This window comes from Crocuta crocuta, unplaced genomic scaffold (genome assembly GCF_008692635.1).
Source record: "Crocuta crocuta isolate KB4526 unplaced genomic scaffold, BGI_CrCroc_1.0 scaffold131, whole genome shotgun sequence".
Classification (NCBI taxonomy): domain Eukaryota; kingdom Metazoa; phylum Chordata; class Mammalia; order Carnivora; family Hyaenidae; genus Crocuta; species Crocuta crocuta.
In genome coordinates, this window is record NW_027528977.1 from 13,872,620 (window position 1) to 13,900,138 (window position 27,519).

The 27,519-nt window shown below is 38.7% G+C and overlaps 1 protein-coding gene across 4 annotated transcripts in view; it reads left to right on the plus strand.

Annotated features, from left to right (window-relative positions):
• Positions 1 to 27,519, plus strand: part of FBXW11 (F-box and WD repeat domain containing 11) — a 120,512-nt gene that overhangs the window by 65,516 nt on the left and 27,477 nt on the right. For 2 of the 4 annotated variants that reach the window (XM_077757327.1, XM_077757326.1), the window contains 4 exons: positions 10,811 to 10,873; positions 13,975 to 14,200; positions 24,203 to 24,389; positions 25,272 to 25,362. In XM_077757327.1, coding sequence (XP_077613453.1) covers positions 10,823 to 10,873; positions 13,975 to 14,200; positions 24,203 to 24,389; positions 25,272 to 25,362 — 555 coding nt within the window. In that variant the 5' untranslated portion in view covers positions 10,811 to 10,822. The remainder of the gene's footprint in view (positions 1 to 10,810; positions 10,874 to 13,974; positions 14,201 to 24,202; positions 24,390 to 25,271; positions 25,363 to 27,519) is intronic. The other 2 variants (XM_077757329.1, XM_077757328.1) reach the window with 1 other exon arrangement.

Genomic DNA, 27,519 nt, shown 5'->3' on the forward strand with positions numbered 1-27,519 from the left:
TACGTGCTTTGCATGTGTTAATTTCTCTTCCTGCAATGTAGGCAGTGTTCTCCCTATCCTATAACAGAGGAAACTGAATCGGAGAGAAAGAAGTCAAGTAACTTACAGGAAAGGAAACTGAATCCAAGAGAGAACTCAAGTAACTTAAAGGAAGTCCAGACAATTTGCCGTTGTCAGAGCCCAGAGTTTGCACTGGGGGCATTGCGTCTCTAAAAGTCTGCTCTTTACACCTCAGCCGACTGACTCCCTCTGTGGTGCCATGACTCCGTGTCCTTTGGCCATTCTTCAACTACTTGGAAAACACCTTCTTTTTCTGGTTTCCTTTCTCTAGTGAATATGAAACATTTTACAAGTTTTACTTTAGTAGTTCTCTTCCAAGTGTTAAGCACCAGGAAGCATTTGAGGGCACATTCTGCCACTCCCCCTGTTTGCTTTCTCAGAGGGACTCTAGCCGACTTCTATCTATCCATCCTTCTGTTGGACCTTTTTAGACAGATAATAATGAAGTGTTCTGCTTTTATGTAGGTAAATGAATACTTTAGGAGTAATAAAGATGACTGCCTTTCTGAAAATAGATTTTTGTTTCTTACTGCTTTTTGTGAGGACTGGAAATTGTGTTGCAGGTCCCCCCCCTCTACATTTTGAATCCTTGCTCTTTGTAGACAGTTTGGAAACTATGGGAAAGGAATAAGCAGAAACAAAATTGCCACTTTTGTCATTATAATTCATAGGAAGATTATAATAACTATAGCTAAGACTCGTATCAACAGATAGTTATTATACTTCTGTACTTAAGTGGTATGCCAGAAATGAACAGAAGTGGAAGGAATACAGCATGAATAACACAGCCAAGGATTTGCTGCCCTTTGGAGGTTAAATTTGACTAAGGGAGCCCTTGTAAGTGCCAGGATTCTCTCTTAAATTTTCCCACTCCCTCTGTCCGGGAGGCCTGTTTCAACCTCAGTTTTCTGGATGAGGAAGCAGTCACAGAGAGGTCAGATGACACGCGGCAGGGTCCTGCCTCAACTTTCAATAATTAGTTTCCTGAGACTAGAGCATGTCTAGTATCTGGGGTCTTGGCATGGATTTTTTACTTTTTAAAGTTTAATTTTAAAAATCATTGTTCCTTACTGTTTAAAAGAGAGGTCTTTAAGCAAATAGAAAGTTAAATATACAAGGATAATATTATTAGCCTTTTAACACACTTTTTCTAGATACTGTTCTAAATAAATAAATAATTAAGTTTTATCCATGAAGATGAAGACATACAGATGTATTTTGACACCACCCCTCCCCCCGCTTTATTTTTCATTTAAAATATACCTTAGACACATTTTTCATGTCACTCTTCTAAGAAGTAGTTTTCTCGTAACTTTAGGCAGGTGAGTACAATCTTCACAGTTTTTGACATACCTACATACCGTGTGTCCTTTTATCTACTTTGTATATTTAAAAATTCTGCTTTCTAAAAAAAAAAAGATTACAAAAGGGGACTGGAAAATCAGTGGCACTTGCTGAGACCCATATATAATTCTAGCCACATACCATTTGTTTCAGTAAACGGAATAGGGGGCCAGGTCTCTTTGTTAAAAACAGATAATTGAGTATTTAACGGCTTTAAAAATATCTTTTGATGTAGTTAGAAGATTCAAAAGACAACTGAAAAGGTGGTAGATAACTTTTGCAGTATGAGATGCATTGTACTCTAATACCTTAACTAGGGGTTTTCATTGTTTTTAAGTATTTTCACAGTAAGAAATAAAACTTATATTTAGACCCTCCCCAAATTTACATTTAGACATAGTACGTGTGAACATGTGTGTGTGTGTGTATAATATATATACATGCATGTATTTATGCATATGTTTTATATATGTGTGTGTGTATAACATACACTCCTAAAGTCAACCCAATGTATACTGTATTCTACTGTGAAACATGAGACAGCATGGATTCTAAGATATTTTCTGTAACATTTGGGAAAAATGCTAGAATTTTAATTGTAAGATGCAATTGATAAGAAATATCTCAATTTCAGAGACATTAAAGTGTGAAAAAAATATGTATTAGAATGGATGAAATAGGAGATGTGTTCTGTGTTCTTTTTTCTTTCTTTCTTTCTTTCTTTCTTTCTTTCTTTCTTTCTTTCTTTCTTTCTTTCTTTCTTAATGCTGGGTATCCATTAAGTTGGTATTATAAACCACAGTGGGTGGCAAACTGCAATTTGAAAAACATAATGAATGTTGACTCCTACTTTACGTAAAGATTAGTATAGATGAATTTTAGATGTAAGTATAAAAGTAAAATAGGGGCGCCTGGGTGGCCCAGTTGGTTAAGTGTCGGACTCTTGGTTTCAGCTCAGGTCATGATCTCCTGGTCCCTGAGATAGAGCAAGTCGGGCTCTGTGCTGACAGCATAGAACCGACTTGGGATTCTCTCTCCTTCTCTCTCTGCACCTCCCCTGCTCTCACTCATGTGTGTGCTCTCTTTCTCTCTCAGAATAAATAAATAAATCTTGAAAAAACAAAAGTAAAACTTCTAGGCTACTACATGGGAGACCTTATAATAAATAAAATTTTAAAAAAATTAATTACTTCTCTTTATTAGAAGACACCATTAAGAGACTGGAAAGCTAAGCCATAGATTAAGAGGAGACCTTTGCAATAAATATATTTGGAAAAGGACTATTCTAGGATAAATAAAGAATTTGTGGAAATGAGGAAGCAGACTGTCCAATTAAAAAATAGTCAAAAGCTTTTTTTTTTTAAAAAAACATTTATTTTACTCTGAATTTATTCCTGGGCCCCAAGTTTTTGTTTCTTCAGTTTCTTCTGGGCTATCTTTATTCCGTGCAACCACCTCTTCTCATTTAAGAATATTTTGCTCTTCTTCAGTAAGGATCATCTCAGTGTGGCAGGGAGAGTTCATGTATGGGTTAATCTGACTGTGAGCTCTTTAAGTTCCATGCTGCATCCTGGGGGCTTGTTCACCTGGATGTGCCCAGTGACCAGAGAATGTACATCTAAACCCTTAAGTTCAGCATTACGCTCTGCATTTTTAAGCATGTGCAATAAAAATTAATATACTTTACGACCTGGCCCTTCACCCCTACTATAGACCCAACACAAATACATGCCCATGTACACCAACAGGCATGGCAGAATTATCTTAAATGCCAAAAGTGGAAGTGGCCTACTTGTTAGTAGTAAAACGAATAAATATTTTTTGAAATAATATATAGAAGTAAAAAAAGAACGAACTGCTGCTGTATTTGAGAATCTCAAATCATAATGTTAAGCAAAAGAAGCCAGATTCAAAAGAGTATATATGATAAGAATCCATTTACTTAAAACTAAAAAATGAGGGCGCTTGCGTGACTCAGTTGGTTGTGTCGGACTCTTGGTTTTGGCTCAGGTCATGATCTTACGATTTGAGACCCACATTCGGCTCTGTGCTGACAACACAAAGCCTGTTTGGGTCGGTCTCTCTCTGTCACCCCTCTCGCCCTCCCCCCGCCTTTCTGCCCCTTACTTGCTTGTGTACATGTGTGCTCTCTGTTTCTGTCTGTGTCTCTCTCAAACATTAAAAAAAGTTAAAAAATGAATGTATGGATCTATGGTGATATTAAAAAAATAGTGGTTACCTTTGTCCATTGATGACTGGGAGGTAATATGAGGAAAGTGTTTAGTGCCCTGGCAATGTTCTTTATGTTGGTCTGAATATTAGTTACACTTGAGAATTAAACCCTTTATTATGCTTCAATATAAATATTTTTTAAAAGAACTAAAAATTTCTGCTATCATATCATATTTTTAAATGATACCCTATTTGTTGGACATTTACATTGTTTTCTAGTTTTCAATGTTCTAAATTGTTGTAGTTATAATTTTCTATATGTCTGCAGTTCTTTAGGATAAATTGCTATGAGTTAAATTATGTCCAGTGTTAAGTAGTACTTTTTGAAGTCATATCTTGATAAATATTCTCTGAAAAGTAGCAGTTTACAATCCAGAGAGCCCAATTCCTGTACAGCATATAAAAATAAAAGTTGTTACTTTAGGTAGGTAAAAAATTGCACCTTTTTTTGGTTGTTGTTGTTGTAGGTATTCATTTTTGATGGCTGTTTAAATTTCTCGTTTTGAAATATCTACTTTGCTTATTTGCCTATTAAGGTATTAGTTTTGGTTTCCTTATTAGTTTATTAGAAATCTTTATATAGTAAGTTATTGATCATACATTGCGATACTTTCTCCAAGGTATTTGTTTTTAAAATTTATCAATTGTGAACATTCATGAGCTTGAATTTTTAATCTAATCAAATCAACATTTATTTCTATCTTTGGTATCATGCTTAGACTGCCTTTCCCTGGTTCCATGAATTTTTAGAAACTCCTCTATGCTTGCTTTTAGTAGTTTTATGGTTATAGTTTTTCATACTTGATTCTTTGTATCCACAGTATTTTGGGGGATGTAATATTAGGTAGCATTTTAACTTTTATTTAAAAAAAAATTTTGTATTCATTCATTCATTCATTCATTCATTCATTCATTCATAGCAGGCTCCACACCCAGTGTGAGGCTTGAACTCGGAGCCATGAGATCAAGACCTGAGTTGAGATTGAGAGGCCCATGCTTGACCACCTGAGCTACCCAGGCGCCCCAAATTTATTTATTTCTATTTATGTTTTTAAAGCATGTGCATGTATACACAAGTCAAGGGCAGAGGGAGCAAGAAAGAGTGAGCGAGAGAGCGAGAGCGAGAGCGAGAGAGAGAGAGAGAGAGAGAGAGAGAGAGAGAATCTTAAGCAGGCTCCACTCAATATGAGCCCTACAGGGGACTTGATTCCAAGACCCTGGGATCATGACCTAAGGCTAAGTCAAGAGCCAGATGCTCAACTGACTGAGCCACCCAGTGCCCCCCACCCCCATCTTTTAATTTTTAATACTGTAAAGAGTATTATCCCTTTCTCACCAATTTGAAGCCCTGGCTTAATATACAAATTTATAAGTATAAATGAATCTGTTTCTAGACTTTCTATTTTGTTTCATTGATCTTGCTTTGCCAGCACCGTACTGCTTTAATTATTGTAGCTTTAAATTATTTTTAAAAATATCTAATAATGTAAATATTCCCCTCTTTTAAAAAATAATTGGTGATGAAGAAAGGAAGAAAAAATTTATCCTGTATTCATTCTTCTACATACTTTGGTATGGTCTTGTCATGTAGGGTCGGTAATCGCCAAACACCTAGTTAGGAATGTGAGTGAAACTGCAGATTAGATACACTGAAACAAAACTTACTGCATTATAGAAGTCATGTAGCAGTGATTTCAGACAAACTCCCAAAGAATTAAAATTAAAAATTTTTATTTTAATTGTAGAAAGAAAACAACTGGCTGTTCCTCTATTTTGACATTTGTGTGGAGGGATAAGAAGGTTTTTGACTAAATTGTGTTTAATGGTGTCTGGAGTTGTTGTTTCAAAAAGTCATGTATGCATAGATGTGTTCATGGCTTTCTTCCTTCTGGAGTTGTAAGATTAGTGTGAGAGAAGGGACTGCATTTTTGGAAAAGCTTGTCTCTTCTTTTTCCAAGTGAATGTTTCTCCGTCTTCAGTGATCTCATTTACCAGCAATGTGTTGGTAAGATTTAGGTTTAAGGGGAAAGAATTTTAGGTTAGACTAGGGGCCTGGGTGGAATTAACAATAACAACACAGAGGTGTTTGGTTTATTTGTGTGAGTCATTGTTCGATTTATCTTTGGAATTTATGGCACATAGTAACTGGCAAACTAGATTTAGATATTTCTGCTTGGCTTGATCTTAAATATACAATATTTTTTTTCCTGATTTCTTTCAAAAGATTTTTTTATTATGTTTATTCATTTTGAGAGAGAGAGAGAGCACACACACGTGCAAGTGGGGGAGGGACAGAGAGAGAAGGAGACACAGAATCCAAAGCAGACTCCATTCAGGGTCTGAGCTGTCAGCACAGAGCCCAACATGGGGCTCAAACCCACAAACTGTGAGATCATGACCTGAGCTGAAGTCAGATGCTCAACCAAGCAGGCACCCCTCTTTCCTGATTTCTAACTGTATTCGACACTTATTCTGTGGCCCAGCGTGCTTTATCAGTTTTGTGGGGTTTTTGTTTTGTTTTTTTAACTTCCTGTGGAACGTCAGGTGTTTTGTTTGTTTGGTCTACTTGATCTGTCAAAGATGGAAGGGTGTTTTAAAAGTTAAAAAAAATAATAGTAACATCTTTCCTTGATATATTTTGTGGAATTTGATATTTAGTATATAAAAGTACACACTATCCTTTTCATAAATTATGACTTTTAGGGATTTTTAAAAACTCATTGTCATTCAGTGATTTGACTTGAGTATTGTTCTCCTTGTGCAATAATGACTTTTGCTTTCCTTTAATTTGAATTTTCCTGTTCTGTTTTTGCTCATTCCTTTTATTTACCCTTTGTGATTTTTGTTATGCTTACCATTGTGGGCAGGGGAATGCCCAGATCCAATTTCATTTTATTAGAAAATCCTGGTTGCAGCCCATTAAAGGAACTTCAGAGGCTACAGCCAACAGTTGGAAAATATTTGAGATGTGTTTTACTGTATGCAAAGTACATTGGCTTCTGATTAGAACAGACCTAGATCTGATTCCTACATCTCTCATTTACCAACCGCGTGGCTTTTAATCACTTTCTTAATTATCTGTTATCTCATTTTCTTCTGTAAAGTTGCAATATATACATTCATATTTTTTTCTGAAAATTAAAAGGCAATGTATGAAACAAGCCTAGGTTAGAGACCCAATAAAATTAGCTAATACCATTTTGCATTATATGCCTGTCATTCTTAATGTCTTAAGTCCCCCAGTTTTAAAACACTAAAGAAAATGGCAGATTGCTCCCATGCTTTCCAGATCCTTTTTTTTTTCCTCTGAAGAGTAAAGGTTCTTTTTGTATGAAAATCTTATATGGTATAAGTGTTTAATATTTATTTATTTTCGAGAGAGAGAAAGACAGAGTGCAAGCAGGGAGGAGGCAGAGAGCAGGGGAGACAGAATCTGAAGCAGGCTCCAGGCTCTGAGCTGTCAGCACAGAGCCCAGTGCGGGGTTCCAATTCACCAACTGCGAGAGCATGACCTGAGCCGATGTCGATGCTTAACTGACTCAGCCACTCAGGTGCCCCTGTATAAGCTTTTCTCATCATGAAACTCATAATGCCGAATTTGTAGCATTTTTAAACTAGGAAATTTATTTCGTGTATAACTCTTAGAGAATTTTGTAAGTGACATATTCTGTTAGCTGGTGGCACCTCCTGGCAAAGATGTATCATGGCTTAGAGCTTATTGTACGCACACACAGACTCCCCTCATAAAGTAGTCTGGGAAAGGTGATAGGAAAGGAATATATTGTGCTTACCAAAGCAGTCATTTCCATTGTCTCCCAGAAACATGGGGCTGGTGGAGTGAGAGGAGGGAGGACTTTTGCCTATTGCCCTAGTCCAGTGCTTGCCAGCATGTGCTGAGCTCTTGTATTATTATAAAAGGGAGGGGGCCATGTCTACCAAACTTGGGAAAGCTAGGTTAAACTATCTTAACCTGTTAATTTTTATGAGACCTCTCTGAACCTTTAGTATCTTAATGAAGTATTTTTTTTTATTTTTTTTTAAATGTTTTATTTATTTCTAGGAGAGAGAGAGAGAGACAGCGTGAGCAGGGGAGGGCCAGAGAGAGAGGGAGTCACAGACTGAAACAGGCTCCAGGCTCCGAGCTGGCAGTCAGCACGAAGCCCGACGCGGAGCTCGAACCCATGAACCGCGAGATCATGACCTAAATGAAAGTCGGACGCTTAACCAACTAAGCCACCCAGGCGCCCCTTAATGAAGTATTTTTTAAACTCGGGTGTGGAGAGGGAGAGAGCAAGTGCTTGTGCAGCATATAGCATTTGTCAGATTTTATTAGACCCCGGAACCCGCTTTTCTGTGTCACCTGGAAGACTCTTGGGAAATGATCCTCCAATCAGTGTAGCTTCAGCATAGCATTTTCCCTTTGGCATCTTCTCCTGAAGTCTTTATAAGAGAAGTTGAAAGATATGTATGATAAGGGAGCTGTTCTAACCACTCCATGGCTTTATTAAGTACAATTTTATTTATTAAAAAAAATTTTTTTAATGTTTTATTTCTGAGAGAGAGAGAGAGACATCGTGAGCAGGGGAGGGTCAGAGAGAGGGAGACACAGCATCTGAAGCAGGGTCCAGGCTCTGAGCTAGCTGTCAGCACAGAGCCCGATGTGGGGCTCGAACCCACGAACTCTGAGATCATGACCTGAGCTGAAGTCGGACACTTAACCGACTGAGCCACCCATGTACCCCTGAGTACAATTTTAAGTTGTATCTTTTTATCCACTTTTATCAAGCTTAAGAGAATAGTTGCTATTTTTATCAGAGGGGTTGTTTGTTTCTTGGCTGTATAAATAAACACCATTCCTTTGTTTTGGAATGAGTGAAAGGAAGAATTAAATGAAACTGTAAAGACAGTTGTTTCTTTTGTAGTCTGCAGGGACTTCTGACTTTTTTATTTCATCCCCGAGTGAGGAAAGTAGGTAGCTTAGGTTAGAAGAGCTCTGGTGGGTTCAGACTCCTATATAACAGAAGTTTTTAGTTTAAAATTTTTTAACGTTTTATTTATTTTTGAGGGACAGAGAGAGACTGGGTGTGTGGGTGAGGGGCAGACAAAGAGGGAAACACAGAATCTGAAATAGGCTCCAGGCTTTTAGCTGTCAGCACAGAGCCCAATGTGGGGCTTTGACCCACAAACCATGAGATCGTGACCTGAGCCGAAATCAGACTCTTAAGTGACTGAGCCACCCAGGTGGCCCAAAAGTTTTTAGTTTAAAACCCTACATATGTGCATTCCTCATACATTTCCTCGGGTGCCTGAAGATGGGGGCAGTGGCTTGCCATTTTTCTTCCACTTTGTACGCTTAACCCTTCATGTTTCCAGCCATGCTTTCTTCTTGTCACTCATTGTGACCTTGCAAAGATGGCTTTGTAACTACCAGTTGGACACAGGAGATGTATTAAGTCACTGTTTCCACTTTATTCACTCCCCTGCCGGCTTTATGAATCTTAAGTCCTTCAAGAGAGCAGTAAAAGGAAAGTTACACGGAGTGAGAAATACTACTTTTGTTTTTCTCTTCTCCATCCTCTTCTTCCCATTCAGGATCATTTATTGCTGACTCTACTCTAGACCTGTTTTAGGCCCTCGGGCACAATGTCTTCCTCTGTAGCTCATGGTTAGCTTTCACATATGGGGAATCCTGCCCTTCTGCCCTTCTCCCCCATTGCAGACCTTGGCACTGTGGGGCTTGTAAGATTTTATTGAGGGAGCCAGTGGATTTTCTCCATAGGCAGCCATCTGGAGTCATTCTGTCAAAGCCTGAGGTTCAAAAGTGTGAGAGGATAATGCTTAAGGGAAAGAAGCATCTTCAAAGCTGGGCGTGAATAGATTTTTTGAGTACCAGTTGCACACCGAGCACTGTGCTCAGGAGTCTCAATCCCACAGTACCCTCTCTTTGTTTTCTGTTTGTCCAAGGGTAAAACCGCTTACTCAAGATTACACACACACATACACAGTGAATAAGTGACCACCTTGCAAATGCAATTGCTCCCTGGTTTCAAAGCCGTTGACTTTTGTACTCCATAGAGTACATCAGAGCCAGCTATGTGACCTGCAAAGCACTAATGTTTAGTAGTGATTCTTCTGTTATTACCCACATTGGGAAATGCTGTATGGGTCCAAACATTTTACGACTTAAAGAAAATAAAGGAAAAATAGGGAAGCTTTGAGAGATAGTTTATCCCTAAAGGCAATAAACAGAACCTTGTGAATGCCGATAACTTAAACAGATCTATAGGATTCTTTTGAATAGTACTGTGGAGAGTTATGGTTTAAATTTTGTACCTCAGTCTTAGAACTTTAGGTTTGGGAAAGAATCTTAGAGGTTCTTGAATTGTTATTCCTTTCAGAGCACAATTCTCCCACTTCCCCTTCTCATTAAGTTTCCATTTAGCCATTAGGTAGGAACTTCAAAAGGGAAAATCCAATCATGTATAATCTCCAGTTAATGGGCATCTATTGAGCGACTAGGTCACCAGAAAGAATAATTACACAGTGCCTCTTTGTGTGGTAAACACAAAAATCAAAAGCTAATGCATTCCCAAGGCAAGGCAGATTGTTACTGGCTACCGGCATCCTCCTCTTCAGGGAAGAAGTTGAGGCACCCACCATTGGTGCTCGCTAAGGGAGATGGCAAAGCCAGTCTAGAAAAACAAGGTTATCAAGGAAGGAAAGAGAAAATCAAGGGGGACTTCCAGAGCTTTGTCAGTACTACTTGCTGGTGATGGTTGGGATGGACTACTGAAAAGCAGACATTCTAGTAAATATTTTGTGCAATCATCAAGAACTTTGTGGGTCTCTGGGGCTTCTTGCTACAAGTTAGAAGAATAACAGTGATGATTGAGGTAGAGTCTCTCAGCCCCAGTCCCATAATTTAGCCTGTTTTCTAAGTACGCCCAGCCTTCGTAAAGAAAGATTTTGTGCTTGCTTTTGTCCAGCAACTAACTGTATTGATTTATGAAAGATGAGCACAATCCTTTTGACCCAAAATGACATCTGTTAGTCACAAGCCAAATAGTTTTTGGGTTGGTGTTGGTACATTCTACTTTGGGTTTTCAAAATTATATTTTGGTGTAGGATTTGCAAAACTCGGTATAATTCAAATAACCTGTTTTTCCCCCCTTAGAACACTTCAGTTATGGAGGATCAAAATGAAGATGAGTCCCCAAAGAAAAATACTCTTTGGCAGGTAGGAATGACGACGCACAGATAAGAGCAGTTGACTTACTATAGATAAGATGCTCCCTCAGCTCATGTCCTCAATGAAAACGAGAGCCAAGCAAGCGTTTTTGTTTTCTTTTGTGCAGTTTTGCTAGTTTTGGAATTCACCCTAATTTATCTTCTGTTCCTTGGGGAAGTGTCATTACTAATAGTAAACAATTTTGGAGTTGCTACAAAGATTCTGAAGTGTCTGTAGCTTAAAATATTCAGTTTATTACCACAGTCTAAGCCAAAGATGGTCAGTGGTGGTGTCCTTTGTCACCAGAATAGCACCATGCTATACCTGTGTGTGTGCGCTAGTGATTTTGTCTCCCTACCCTCACCCTTCTCTCCCATTCCTTGTTAGTTTACCCTTTCCATTCTTCTTTCGTGGCTCTGTTGAGTCTGCCAGTTTTCCTCCCAAATCCCCCAGGAGTTTTTTGGCCTAGCTGTGGGGAGGGATGGTATGTAAAGCTTGATGATTTGATATTTCCATCAACCACTATGGTACAAATAACTTTGCCCTTCATAAAGACACTAAAGGCAAACAAGCCTAAAGGTGAAGAGAATAATGTTAAAAAATATTCTCTGCATTCATTTGATTTGAAATGAGAGGAGTAGATGAGTAGCAAGAATAAATAAAGTGCGCCCAACAAATTTAAGATGAAATAAGCAAAGCCAAACAATGCCAGGAAAATCTTTCCGGGCTCAGCAGGTGGCTAGAAGTAGGAATGGGAACTGTGCTGCAGAACGGGGCACTCGCCGCCCTGTCGGGGGGGAGCTGCGTGCAGCCTGACATCTGTTCCTCCTTCGTGTTCGGTATTTCCCGCTGGGGTTCTCTTCATCGACTATGGAGTTTTCCCTTCACACTGGTTCTTAACACTTAGGCTTTCAGTTTTCCTTTCATAAGTTCTGTCTTTTAGTTAACTAGTTAATGGTATACCAGTGTTCGACGGAAGTTAGATGTTTAGGAACACTTCTGTAAATGAAATAACCCTTTTGCTTATCAAATGAGATAATGGATGTGAAAGTATCTTGTAAATTATAAAGCAATACATAAATGCAAGGTGTTACCCATATTTAACCTGTTAGGTGTTAGGAAAGCAATTATTTTGGCAAGTTATAATGAATAAAATGTAGAAAGAAAAGAGGAAGGACATATGGCTGGTTTTTAAATAAATCCTTATATTCCATCTTGTGTGTTCCCCTTTACACAAATAACCGTGATTGTAATGCTGTATAAAATTCTGCCTCTTGCCTTTTGTTCCTTAATATTGGTTCATAAACAAGTTCTCTTGTTATTAAGATCTTACTATGTAAACCTAATTTTAATGGCTTCATTATAGTACCCTGTGTAGATGCATTGTTATTTGCTTTAACCAGTTGCCTATAGTTGGGCGTTGGTTCTAATTTTTCTGTTATAACATTATAGTGAACATCCTTATACTTAAAAGTAGCAGAGATGCTCCTTAGACTAGCTGATACTCCCCACAGTGAAGAATTTTCACTTCTGATTTGAACGTTGATATTTGGGTTCTGTCAGATAGAGGTCTTAACTACCAGCAGCATCATAAATTTCTGTTCAATGCTGCCCTCTGGTGGTACCCAGTGTCAGTGAGCTCTCCTTCAGCCAAATTACAGGGGGGAAAAACACTCCTAGAGAAGGAGGTGGTAAGATAAACGGGATGGGAGGTGAATGCCTTCTCGCTATGTACCTTTAAATGTGGACATAAAAGCTTGCTTCAGAGAGGTATGATATATAAGATCTTAATAAGGGAAGCCAGACTCCTGTGGTTATTTATGAAGGATGTCTTCTTTCTGGGGTAGATTCAGTCCATTTTAAATTAGGGGACATAGTGATAATGAAGCTTTTGGTTCTTTCTGTGTAAAACTTCTGAGATAAGCTCCTAATGGAGTTAATGCATGTTTGTAAAGTAACTCTTCAGTTTTCAAAATTCTCTTCCAGGCTGTTCTTTCTCGTGTTACACGTGAAGGGACTCCCAGAAGGGTGATTGGTAGATAGCTTGGCAAATGTGTGACAAAAGCATTGAAGTAATTTTGGTTTTAAACAGGGATGATACTGAGCCTCGTAACACCAGTGGCAGTTGTGGCTTCAGTCTAGGGATTCCATTTTTTTAAAAAAAATTTTGATGCTGTTGTCAGATCAAGTGTATATAGCTTTTATTTAAAAAAAAAAAAATGCTGGTTTAATGCAAGGACCATGCAGCTTTGGTGAGAAATGCATAGTTAGTACAGGAGTCTGGGATACCATCGGCCAGCCTTCTGTATAGGAAGAGAATCTTCTCAGGCATATGTAGTTTACTTTGGGTCTCTTTTAGAGCAGGTGATCAGACAAAGGGAGTGAAAGTCGAAACTGTATGTTGCTAGCAGTCTAGTAGCTCTGGAAACAGTTCGGAGATTGGTTCAATTTTTAGATTGAATTGCCTTCAGGTTTCTTCATTAGATAGACTAGTGGGTTTCAACGTGTGGTTTCTGCATTCTCTGGACCATCAGCATCAGCACCACCTGGGAACTCGTTAGAAATGCAAATTCTCTGGCTCTACTCCAGACCAATAGCATGAGGATATCTGTGGTGGAGCTGGGCAATCTGTCTGTTAAGAAGCCCTCTTGTTACTCTGATGCACACACAGGTGTGAGAACCATTGGCTAGATGAATATAGCATTGACCTTGATCTTTGAAGAAGTCAAACAGACTATTAATAGTCAATCAGTTGCCACTTTGCCAAGTGGAGCAAGTATTCTAAGACAGTCGTCTCTGACATGAGTTATCTCATAACCACATGGTTTTGGAAGTAATCATTGGAGAATGATGACTTGAGACACCTTATAGCTTTATAAATAGCTGTAAATTTGCCATTTACTCTAGAGACTTAATTTGAGGGCCCAGGCCCTGAATACATATTAAATTACTTCATGAATGAATTAATAAAGAAATGAGTTTGGCTTTAGGGTATAACTGGTATTTTAAGATTAAATACCCAGGGTGAGAAGTATTTCCAGTAAAATACTAATGAGATTTCTTTTACTTGTCAAACTAATTATTTTTTTTTGTTTATTTTTCTAAAATAGATAAGTAATGGAACATCATCTGTGATCGTCTCCAGAAAGAGGCCATCAGAAGGAAACTATCAAAAAGAAAAAGACTTGTGTATTAAATATTTTGACCAGTGGTCTGAATCAGATCAAGTGGAATTTGTGGAACACCTTATTTCACGAATGTGTCATTATCAGCATGGACATATTAACTCTTACCTGAAGCCCATGTTGCAGCGGGACTTTATTACCGCTTTACCAGGTAACTGTACTTGCCTTTTAAAAAACTTGAGCAGTAGAAGAATGTCCAGCCCAAGGGCCTAGGCAGAACTCAGTAGATGTTTGTGAAATGAATGAATGAGTACAGTGTGATTACAATGTGAGTTTCTTTGGGATCCATACTATATTTTATTATGGCATTAGAAAAGGAGTTGTAATTTAGGGTGTGTGTAGGAAATGTAGGCAGTTTCTGTGATTAACGGTGTTGATCGTTGGTCATACCATTGTTTAATTTAGTTTAATGAGCTAATGCTATGCTGTTTTTTAAAATGTTTATTTATTTATTTATTTTGAGGTCGGGGGAGGGACAGGAGAGGGGAAAGAGAAGCCCAAACAGGCTCTGTACTGTTGACACAGAGTCCAGTGCAGAGCTTGATATCACGAACTGTGAGATCAAGACCTGAGCTGAAATCAAGAGTTGGATGCTCAACTGATTGAGTCACTCAGGCATCCCTATGCCATTGGTTTTGCTGTAGTCTATGTATAATCTGTATTTTGCTTTTATAATTCAGTTTTTTAAAATATGAGATAATTTCTCCTTCAGTGTTTATGTTTAAGCAGTGTCCCAAAGTTTAGGATGTTCATTTGTACTTGAAATGATGTTTAGGGTAGGGAATGGTAACAATGTATTGGAAAAACTGATGGCATGTCTTTTTGAAAAACTTATTTCTGGATCTTCTCCCTCACCACCTCTCTTTTTCTCTCTCTCCCTCTTCCCCTCACCCCCATACTCCTCTGGTTAAGTTTACTTTGATTAAAGAGAGAGAGAGAGACTATTTTTTTTTTTTAGAGTAGTTTTAGGTTGACAACAAAATTGAATGGAAAATACAGAGAATTCATCGAGTCTGCATATCCCCACCCCACCCCACTTTCACCATCCCGTCCAGTCTCCCCACTGTTAACATCGCATCCAGAGTGGCTCATTTCTTCTATGACACGTGGGCCTACATGGACACATCATTATCCCCCACAGTCCATACTCAGTAGGGGTCACTCTTGGTGTATATTCTGTGGGTTTGGGCAAAGGTATAATGACATGTATCTGCCATTAGTGTATCGTTGAATAGTTTCACTGCTCTAAAAAGCCTCTGTGCTCTGCCTGTTTTATTCCCACTTTGATTTTTGATCATTCATTAATTCTTTTCTCTCTTTATTTCTTCTCCTCCTCCTCCTCTTAATTATTTTAAGTTTAATTTTAAATTTGGCTTGGTAAGATAGATTTCACTTCTGAAGAGAATGTTGGCCGGAATGTTTTCTTCTAACATGGGCATTGTGGTCTAGGGGTTATAGCTGCCGTGCCAGGGTAGACCTAGAAGTAGCCAGGATAAAAGTGCCATTGCCACTAGTCCTAACCCATCAGAGCTTCAGGATAGCTCTTCAAAGAGGAGCTCCTTCCTTAGCTTGTCTGTGATTTACAGTGCCTTGGGGCACCATGTTCAAAGTATTTCCATGGCAGATAGGAGCTGTTTTCAGATCTCAGGCAAATTGACAGGCCAATTTTGAATTTCTAATTTCGAATCTAATTTGTAATCTTTCTTCCAAAATGTGTTAGTTTACTTTCTACAGTGGGAGTGTAAGGTTATTTGAGAGTTCACTTAGGAAATTTTGACTCTTCTGGTTTATTTTAAGCTGAAATGTAGCACTGTTTGCTCCATTTCATTCATTAGTATTTCTAGAAAAGAAAATAAGAACCTCCTCTTTCTAGAACTGTATAGTATTTAATTGCTAAAAAGAGTCTTAGCCATCACTTAATCCTCTTTCTCATTCTATAGACCAGGAAGCCAAGGATCAGAGAAATTTCATGAAATGACCAAGATCATCATACATCTTGGTTATTGTGGTGACTGTGTGGGTGATGGTGGGGGCTGGTTCAAAATTAGGGGCGCCTGGGTGGCTCAGTCAGTTGAGCGTCTGGCTTCAGCTTAGGTCATAATCTCACTGTTCATGGGTTCGAGCCCCGCGTGAGGCTCTGTGCTTACAGCTAGCTCAGAGCCTGGAGCCTATCTTCAGATTCTGTGTCTCCCTCTCTGACCCTCCCCTGCTCACACTGTCTCTCTCTCTCTCAGAAATAAATAAAAAACATTAAAAAAAAAAAAGTTAGTGCAAAGGCTGAAATCATTATAATTAGGATTACTCTGGAAAATTCTTCCTGGCCGTAAGTATAGAATATATGTTTACAACCCAGTTATTTATGAGAGGGTGAGAGGAGGAAACAGAGATGCGTTTAATTGTATCAGAGGGAAGGAGGGTGAGGGCTTCAGGGGAGAGAATTCTAGGTGAGTTTAAGTAAGGTGATTGATCGATCTGTGGTGCAGTCTCTTTGGTGTGTGTGGTGCCAGAACTGTGAACCTCCAGCACCCAGGCCTTCCTGTGGATTCAGGTTGCATCTCACATCTAGGAAAGATTGAACAGTTAGATTCGATGATTGTACTTGTTCCTCATAAGTGCTTTTAACTAAATGAAACTATGCCTGCAGTTTTCTCAAGCAAATCTGTTTTTTTGTCTGTTTGTTTGCTTGCTTTCTGCTGTTTTGGTTTTATTTTATTTTTGCCCATTATTTGCTTCTCAAACATTTTAGAGGGCCAGAAAACTCACCTTCTATTTACAGACTATCCACGAGGTGGCACTGTTGAAGTTCTCTTGATTTGCAGAGTGTAGTTCAGAGACCTCTCCTTTTCTTGGGGAGTGTACAATCTTGGAGAAGAGACAGAACAGATGAACATGTGTTATGTATATAAATATGGTTAGTATAATTGCATACAATTCAGTTTTCATTACAGTGAATTTTAAGGCATTGTCCATATCTCTGTTAAAGTGGAATTTTGTGGTATTGAATATTACATGAAATGAATGGACCATTGGCTGAAACATGGAAATATTTTTGTTAAAACGCTATTTGTTTTAACAGGATTTGATCTGAACATATATACATATGTCAGTATATATCATACATATGAATCTAATAGCTGGCGACAAGCTGGCCAAGTTGATTGTGTTCGTGTCTCGTAGACTTGGATTAAACCTGGCATTAGTTCTTAACGCAGACCCTGCCTTAGGATTATTAGGGGAGAAGCTGGTCCATGTGCATGTTCATACTTCAATTTAATAATGTATGGAGCAACCTACTAATCACTATTCTAGTTTGGTGTTTGACTTTTACCTCAGATGATCTTGAGTTTGAAGTTTTGCTCTCTTGCGATTGTTAACTTAAGACTTCTTTTGATTGGGGAAAACCATTAATTCTATAAAAATTGTCTGTAGTTCTCGCTTTTTAATGCTTACTGTGAATATCATACCTGTCAGTATAGGGAAAATGGAAAATGTTTGTGGTCTCTGGCTCCTTTTGGTTCAGTGGAAAAAGTGATAATTATGATATGCTTTTCTAAAAATCATGGTAAATGTTTAGTCTGCAATGTCAATTTCTGCAGGCTAAGTTTGTGGTTTGTAAGAACTGTTGTTAAAGGGAAAATTTATACCATTTGAAGTAGAGGCAGATTATACTTCAAAGAGGATGATAAGCATTGGCGATGCTTTTGGTGAGGTATCTAAGCAATTAAGAATTTTGAAACACTTAGCTTCCTGGCCATGGTTTATTCATTTGTCTTATCCTCAAGTAAGGGTGATAAACCGTTACGGACTGTAAATGTGACAGACGGGATCAAAGGTCTTGGGAGATGTGGAAGAGCCAGAGCACAGCGAAGGCTTTAGGCTGGATATAGGGCCAGAGACCAGCATGACAGAGTGGAAAGAGGGTGGGCGTTGGATTTAGACAGCCCCTAAATTTGAATTCCAGTCCCTGCACTTGATAGTTACATGAGCCCTTTTTGGAGCCTCAGTTTCCTTATCTGTATGGGAATAATCATAATATTTCATGGGGTATTGTGAAGATTAAAGACAATAGAAGTAATATGCCTGACTGCTGACGGGTATTGTGAGGGTGGTAGCTTTAAAAAAAAAAAAAAGAAAGAAAAAAGAAAAAAAAAAAGCCTGGAGAGACAGGAAACACCTGCTTCTCCAGAGGTAGTTAAGATTTGTTGCCGGGAAGTTTTAATTATTCACCTGCTAATTTCTGAATTGATCATCCTGACATTAGAGAGGGAGACGCACCATTTTGCTGGGACAACAAAATGTTGAACTTTGAGTGGCATTTCACTTCATTTCTGTCTGAATCCTTAGGTCATATGCCAAGTTAAAGGCATCCATTGACAGCAGTTGCATTGTTTTTTCCTCCAAAATGTTGCTGAGTTCAGATTTTACAACTAGATCTGTGACTAGGAAGGAACAGCAGGAGCGGGTGGGGAAAGAAGTTTCTTTGCAGCTGCTCTTTGAAATGTGTTTCTAAAATAATAAAAGTTTCTGTAATTGTATGATCTAAGCAGCTGTGTTAAAACTGGCTGTAGTCAAGGGCATTGAAGTGACATTATACATTTGAGTTTCATTTTGATATAGTGTTATTTACATATTGAGCTTGGAAATTTGTGCCTTTTAATTGTTTTAATTTAGTATTGAAATTTTTCCAGACCTTCATCTGGTGCCTATAATCAGCAACAGAAGCACTTCTTCAGCATTGTGTGTGCCACGTTCTGGCCTCATTTTCTGAAACCATAATTTGTNTACTTAAGAAAATGCTCAGTTTTAACGCCTCAAAGCACTTTCTAGAGCAGAGAGAGCACCTTCTTCAGCAACTTCTTTGTCCTGAATAGGCTTCAAACGAGGAAGCTGTACGGTCTGATTGGCCCCTGGGGGTACTATTCTAAGGCGTTCAAGTAGAGGGTGTGGGATTCCTGTTATGCAAACATTTAAAGGGAATGTGCAACTTAACACCAAGATGTTAGAATGGGCTATAGTGCTTTGCTAGAGGAGGTATTCAACATTTGCTTTGCAGAAAATAACAAAGAAGAGCGACCTTGCTTAGTTTCTTTGATCAGTGGTATCGGTTAAGGGGTTTGGAGATGAGGGAAGGGAAGCAGAGATTGACCCTTAGCAAGTACCTGCTCTGTATCTGGCTCCTTAATATCCTCCTGTGAGCCTTCCAGCAAGGCTAGGAAGTTCCTTCTCTATAAAATGAGGATATTGAGAATAACTGTTGTCGGACGGTTATTGTGCACATTATAACGGATCATCCACGTCAGGTGTTTAATATCATTCCTATTTTATGGGAGACTGAGATCCAAAAAGAAAAACTGATTTGCTTCAACCCAGGTTATTTGACTCTACAGCCAGTGCATTTTCTAGGAGACTAAAACATATTGCCTCCTGGAATGATGGTGTGAATTTAAAATATTATGCAAGAGAAGTCAGTCTCCTAGGTATCATGGAGATATTGCTGGATTGGAGTGATAGCATTTGAAAGAGGAGGAAATATGTGTTAGAGATTTCCTTATACAGAAACTCAGTGATAGTCTAATGGTGAGCTAGATTAAAAAGGGTATAATTACTATAAGGCAATAGTTCCCAGTATCAGAATTATCTGGTGGCACTTCCTAAAAATAGATTCCTGGTCCTCACCATGTAAAGATGCTGATTCAGTAGACCAGAAAAATGTCCAGGGAATCTGTTTTTGTTGGTGTTGTTTTTGTTTAATTTTTGTTATAGGTTTTCTTTCTTTCTTTCTTTCTTTCTTTCTTTCTTTCTTTCTTTCTTTCTTTCTTTTTCTTTCTTTCTTTCTTTCCTTCCTTTTTTCTTTTCTTTTCTTTCTTTTTTTTTTGAGAGCGTGCGCTCATGAATGGGGGAGGAGCCGCAAGAAGGGGAAAGAGAAAATCCTAAGTAGGCTCCATGCTGTCAGCACAGATTCCTACTTGGGGATCGATCCCACGAACCATGAGATCATGACTTGAGGACCTGAGCTGAAACCAAGAGTCAGATGCCCTACTGACTGAGCCACCCAAAGTGCCCCTGTTTATCTTAAAAATCACTTGCCCTAAGTGATTCAACTACACCTACACAGGCTTCTGAGAACCAGCTCCTAGACCACCCAACCAGGTAGAGGATTTGGATACCACTTTCGCAGCTCAGATATAGATGATGGGGGTGTTGCAGTCATTGAGGAGGCTGCACTGAGTTGCAGTGAGAAAGCAGCCATCTGATGCATTCTTATCTCACTATGTGTTTCATCACTCAGAGCGAGGGACTCACAAGGGGAATTTGTTAGGGATATGTTTATAACCAATTAGGATTTGGTTGATGATAAGTAAGGTAGACCTTGAAAGGTGACTTTGTTCTCATAGGATGTGTAGAAACTAGATGATAGATAAGTACCCAGAATTAGAAAAATTCAGAGAAGAGCTATATCTATTAGCCTGTGATTAGAGGCACTAAAAGAAAATACAATTATAGAGGGCAGAGAGATCCTGAAATCTGAAGTTCTTGTTAGTAAGTTTGTCAGTCCCAGCAGTGGATAGGTACAAGTACCCTATGATTATCCATGGATTTCCCTAATTTTACAAGCAAATGGAAGAAAGGAGCACATGATCATGGAGACACACAAAAAGGAAACATATAGCTCCTATAGACAAGTAGACCTAAAGACACTGTGTGCCAGGATGGTGACAGAACATGAAGTTGTGATTTTCAGAATTGTGGGATGTTGAGAAGCAATTAAAAACCATAGGCAGAGGGGCACCTGGGTAGCTCAGTCAGTTTTAAGTGTCTGACTCTATTTCGGCTCTTGTCAGGTCTCAGAGTTTATGGATTCCAGCCCTTTGTTGGGTTCTGCTCTGACAGTATGGAGCCTGCTTAAGTCTCTGTCTCTGTCTCTGTCTCTCTATCTCAGATAAACATTAGAAAACCATAGGCAGATCTACCGGGTACGATTGTGCCCTTGGCAGCTTGCAGAACTGTGTTTGGTAGCTCTGCATGGAAAGTACTCTGAGATGACTGATGAGGAGACTTCCTGGTGTGAGGAGCTAGAGACCTGGGGTTGGGTGTATTTGGGGGATATTTATTGGCTAGTAAATTCAGTGTTCTACTGTAGCAGACTTTTAAAATGGATTATCAAAGTTAATTAATTTGCAGCTGAAAAGACTGTGTAGGGTTGTGTAAACCTATAAGGATGTATACAGAATGCTAGGAACCATTATTTCTGAGAGGATTCAGGGATTAGAAATTTTTTGCTTCTAAGCATTTTATAATTTTCCTGTAATGAACTTGGGTTATATATGTTTAAAAAAAAAAAAAAAGGGACACAAAACAGCTCCCTGCCAACTTGTAAACAAAAAATACAGTACCTTCTTTATGTAGTAAGCACCAGCAAGGGAATACAAAGAGTAACCACACCAAATTCACCTGATTTGGGGAGGGGGAGGTAAGGTTATCAGATTCGTAGGTCAGAAGAATGATGGAAAGGTAAAGGTGATAGGGTCTTTATGGGGAGCGGAGTTTCTCCAAATATCCGAGCACTGAATAGAGCCATGAGGGCTGGACAGTAGTGCATCCGGATGGCTACAGAGCCAGGGGCTGTGTGAGTGTTTAATGAATGGGTCCACAGTAGCCTTGTTGGAAATATAGATCTAGAATCATGGGTGCTGTCCTTGGTTCTGACCCATTTACCATGTTTGCCAAGAACTTGGGATACAGACTTACTCCATTTCCCCCTTATGCAGATTTGGTGTGGAATACCTACTCTTCTGCATGACAGAGTCAGAATTCTAGATGCTGACATGGAAGGGTCAGATTAAGCTTCAAAGGTGAATTATAGTAAGGATAACTGTAAACTTCTGCACGAAGCTGCTCTTCACCTCTCCATTAGCTATACAAATGTAGAATTAGGGGGATTTTCTTTTGTAAGTTTATTTATTTATTTTAAGGGAGAGAGAGCATGCTTGCAAGCAGAGGTGTGGCAAAGGGAGAATGAGGGAGAATACCAGGCAGGCTCCACGCTATCAGCACCAAGCCCAATGAAGGGCCTGATCCTACGAACCGAGAGATAATGCATGACCTGAGCCGAAATCAGGAGTTCCAGACACATAACTGACTGAGCCACCCAGGTACCCTGAGGGAATTGCTTTAATAGATCTTTTTGGAGAACAGACCTAGAAATTTATTTTAACTTAGTACCATCTTAGGATGGTACCATCTACGATGATAGGACTACTAGATAAAGGCAGCAGAATCTTTGACTCCATTAACTGTGATGAATGCCATGCATCAGAAAACATAGTGGTCTCCGTGTATGTAGTCTTTATGATTGGATCAGAGCCTGGGTATTAGATCTAGTCCAGAGGAGGAGAATTAGAATATGAAAAGCCTGTAAACCACAATCAAGAAAGAATTCAAGGTGTCATTCTTAGAGCGGAAGAAAACCTTAGTTTGTAAAGCTTTTTAATGCATCATCTCATTTTGATATTTTCAGAATACAGATTATTATCCCCATCTTACACAGATGAGGAAAACTGAGCTCTAAAGTTTAAAGACTTACATCCTCTAAAGTTAATGCTACTATATGGCTTCTGTTTATCTTGAAAAAGAAAGCAAATATTAACCTTGTATGGTGTTTTGTTGTCTTTAAAATCTTTTTATAAAGTTCTTCCATTTGATTCTTACTGGTAGTATGAGAAAGGATAGTGGTTGCTGGTAATTACCATTTTATAATGGTAAAAGACCAAGGAGCAGTGATGTTTCAGGATTATGTTTCAATATTTGCTTCATGTCAGAGAACTGCTACATGGTGAGCCTGGACTTGAAATTGAAATTTTCTGCCTCTTTGTTTAGTTTCCCACCACTACAGTAGGTCTAGGGGGGTTGTGTGTGAGCCTTATGTTTTGTAGCTACAGAAGACTTGCCTAGAACCACAGGATGGGAGCTTACAGATGGCAATGACGACAGTGGTGATATCCTTACTAGGTGGCGGTGTCAGGCAGACTCTGAATCTTGGTGGTCTTCGGAGGACGCTTGCATTGTGTGGGATAAACCTCGTAAAATTCAAGAATTTATAGACGGGGGTTCTTGCTTTTGAAGAGTCTACCTCCATAAGAAGGAGATGAAGAAATGATTGGCAAAAATACATTTGAGGAGACCTGACTTTAACTCTTGGATTGTCATTTAACTTTTCATAGGCTTTTAAAGATGGGTCAGTGTTTCTCCTTCTTTGTCTCCTTGGCTCCAAGGAGTTCACAGAGGTCATATATGAAAGTGGATGATTTGTTATGAGAGATGGTAAGTCAGAGGGGAAAGAACACAAACTTAGGAGCAAGGGATCGGAGTTCCAATCTTGGCTTTACTATTCTGTAGTTGTGAAACCTTGAGGACTTTACCTGTCTCTGCCTCCTCCTTAAAATTTGAGAAATCAAATTTTACCTTTCTGTGCCTCCTCCTTAAAATGTTGAGGAATCAAACTGTAGTAGTCTTCTAAGAGCTATATAAAAGAAAATGCAAATAAGTCTTTTTTTCATAATATATCTGACAAATACACCTGTCCAGGATCTGCTTTTATACACAGAATCTGTTGCCATCAAAAAAAAATTTTTTTTAAATTTTTGGAGCATCTGGGTGGCTCAGTCAGTTGGGCATCTGACTTCAGCTCAGGTCACAATCATGGTTTGTGTGTGTGAGCCCTACATCAGGCTCTGTGCTGACAGCTCAGAGCCTGAAACCTGCTTTGGATTCTGTCTCCCTCTCTGCCCCTTCCTCCCTCTCTCTCTCTCTCTCTCTCAAAAATAAGTAAACATAAAAAAAATAATAAAAAAATTTTTAAAGCCCTGCACGCATTCTGAGCTTGAATTCACAACCCGCAAATCAAGAGTTGCACGTTCTACCGATAGAACCAGCCAGGTGCCCCACCATCAATTGTTTTTTCTTAAAAACTCAGAACCAAAGAGAAGTGTATGTGTTTATGTACTCATGCACTTGTATATCTGCAGAACTTTTGATATTACTCAAATATGTTATGTGGTTCAGGACTTCTTTATTCCTCTTAGCTTTATAGAAATGGTGACTGGTACATTTCCATCTCCCTTCCCATACCTTCACTGCCTTTTCTATTTTGTAGAGCAAGGCTTAGATCACATAGCAGAAAACATTCTTTCTTACCTGGATGCCAGGTCTCTGTGTGCAGCAGAGCTGGTATGTAAAGAATGGCAGCGAGTGATCTCAGAAGGAATGCTTTGGAAGAAGCTGATTGAAAGAATGGTGCGCACTGACCCTCTATGGAAGGGACTTTCAGAAAGAAGAGGGTGGTAAGTTCTTGGGTTGCTTGTTCCCCTGAAAAAAGTTTCTTGGATGTAGGGTTAGTTTGGTTATTCAAAAAAGGAGTCAGACTTGCCAAATGTGTTGGCCTATTTTAAAGTGGGAAAGAGGAGTGGTCACGAGTGGTGGGGGGCGAGGGGGCAGAGTTAAAGCTGTTAAGAGTAATTCCTTCTGCAATGCATATTTCCTTTACAAGTATTAACTGCTAGGAGGTATTATATAGTTTGAAGGAGTGATTTGGCTTTTCAAATCTATGAGTGTAAGTTTTGGTTTTCCTTTCACATTTTTCTTAGGTGATGATACCATTACCAGAAGATAGATAAGAAAAAAAAATATGAGAAAGTCAAACAATAACATTTTGTTTTTTGTCATTGCTTTGAGTGAAGATATAGGAGGCAAGGCGGGCAGGATTTTTTAGTCATCCCATTAACCTACACACAGCTTTATAGCTTTCTACGTGTCCCTAACCTGGCCCGCTTAGCACAGAAAGCGAGTTACGGCTTGTGCAGGTTATGGTGTGAGTGAGGAATAGGGCTGTATTTTCTTTATGGGAGGAAGTTTGATGCGTACCCAGTAAGGTTTTTCACAAAGCTACATTAGCATTTTCTACTAAATTATAGAATGAAAGGCTGGATTAATATGTGTTGGGTATTCAGAAAATAAAAGGCCAGGATTATGTTAGAGATCTGGAAATTAAAGTACATTTGTGTCTAATATGTAAATTTAACAGTCAGAAATCCTACTATTGAACTGTTAAGTTCAGTGCAAGTCAAAAGACTTGAAAGATACAAGATCTTTGTCAGCACCATGTTTAAATAAAATTCACCCTTTTATGTGCAAAACCATAACATCTGTTTGTTTTTATTTGCCAGGGATCAGTACCTGTTTAAGAACAGACCTACAGATGGCCCTCCCAATTCATTTTATAGGTCATTATACCCAAAGATTATCCAGGATATAGAGGTAACTTTATGATTTATCTGTTTTATGGGCTCTTTGTGTCTTGTTCTCAACTTTTTATGTTCCCTTAGACTGTTTTGTTGATCTAAAAACATGGAGCTAGTAGGATTTTTTTAAAGTTGAACTCTTGAAGCAAATGTGTCACAATCAGTGTAATTTGCAGCCATTCTTCAGGGTAGATAATGCCTTTTTGTAAAAACTGACACTTTTCTAAAACATGAAGTGCTTCTACAAAGTTGCCAGTTAATTAAAACCTTAATCCAAAGTCAGCCTTTTATTCTAATTTGATAAATTTTCCAAAATCCAAGGCACAGTTTTTCAGGTTAGCAGTTTTACATTTTTGAGCCATCTCTAGAGAATTGGGGAAGGTATAGTCTCAGTTTCCTCTGTAGATTTCCCATATTTTTTTTCATAAAAATGACTCAAATATGATTCTAAGCAATAGTTAAATGGGTTTTATAGAGCAAATTATGCTCCTGGACCATTTTGGATTTGAGTGTAACTTCACCAGACCAGTAAAACTCCGTAAACTTGATGAGAAACATTGGAGATGTTTGATATTATTCATGTGTTCTAATTAGTTCAGTTTTATTATTTAGCCCTTTTCCTTGAACCAGGAAAGACATGCACAGGCATTTCTCATTAACTCTTTCACATGTGTTCTTGGCAGGTCTTGGTTACTTCACTATTTCCTCCTTGGCGAAAAGTTTAGCCTCTGCTAGGCAGTGCTGTATCACCCATAAAGTTATACTCAGTTTCCCAAATGTGAAGTAATCCTCTCCCCCAGGTGATAGACATAAAGTTATTGTGCCAAAATTCATTAATGGAGAAACATGTGCTTTTTTGGGAGCCCCCCCTTCCCTTTTAAGGCAAATGTGAACAGATGGAATAATTAGGTTAATGGTAAATTTCAGCGTGACTAGAATATCATATTTAAAACACAAACCCCATTTTGAATATCTACTCCCTAAAGTGAGCGGTAAAGCAGTCTTTTAGGGAGGGCTAAACAATTTAAAACCTCTGCCTGACAAATCATAAAGTTTAGGAATTAATTGATCCACTGATAGTTCAAAACTTAGAATAAATTTCTCCTACACTGTTAGGAGCCGAGACACTGTTAACTTGAATCTTAAGTAAGTGTGTGTGTGTGTGTGTGTGTGTGTGTGTGTTTCACGGGGAGAAGAGCTGTCTCTTACCCTAAGATAGTTGTACGAAGATACTGCTTGTGCTTACGTATTAGAAACTGTATTACTTTTTGCTTCTTTTTTCAACTCCAGATTTCCTTCAGTAATTTCAGCAAATCCTTTGTTATGAGAAGGATGATGTTTAAAGTCAATATTAATAAACAGGAACTCTGGGAGAACTTTGATCAGGTTGAAGATTTTGGTGACATAGATGATTTAACCCTCATGAGTACTGTTATAATCAGTAGTATGAACTTAGTATTCTGTGCCATGATAGTATGTGACACCACCTACCATGACCATTTCCTCAGGCGAAAATAATACTTTAAAGTTAGTGGAGGAGGCAGATGTGAGGGAACTATAGCTATGGGGGAAAACCCTATTTGATACAAAACCTCTACATCATGGTGGTCTACCCAGTGGTTCTAAAAGTGTGGTCTGGGAAAACCCACTGGTTGGCCACAAGCGTCTCCTCCAGATTTTTGTGGGCTAGATCTCTTAGTGTAAGTAAGGGATGATGTTTTATACTTTGGTATATTCACTAATAGTAGCAATAATAAAAAAAAAATGTATCACACATACAAGACTGTTTACTTGTGCTAGATACTTTGTTAAGCATTTTATAATACGCTTTTCCATTTAACACTCTGAACAATACCTGAAAGACAGGCCATGTCCTTATTCAGAGCTAAGGAAATGGAGACTCAACAAGGTTAAATAGCTCGCCCCAGATCCCACAGTTACTAATAGAGTCTGTGATCAACCTACTATTCTTCTGCACTTAATACAACTTTTTTATACTCTAGATCACTGGTACCTCATCAAAATAGAGTCCTTTACCTCTGTTTTGGGAGTATGTTTCATTCTGTCCAGAGTGAACACACATGTAGAGAGTTGTGTCAGTGATCTATGGATCAAGCAAATGGAGACTCAAGGAATTGGTTCTTGACCATATGGCTGGTATGAAACCCTCATA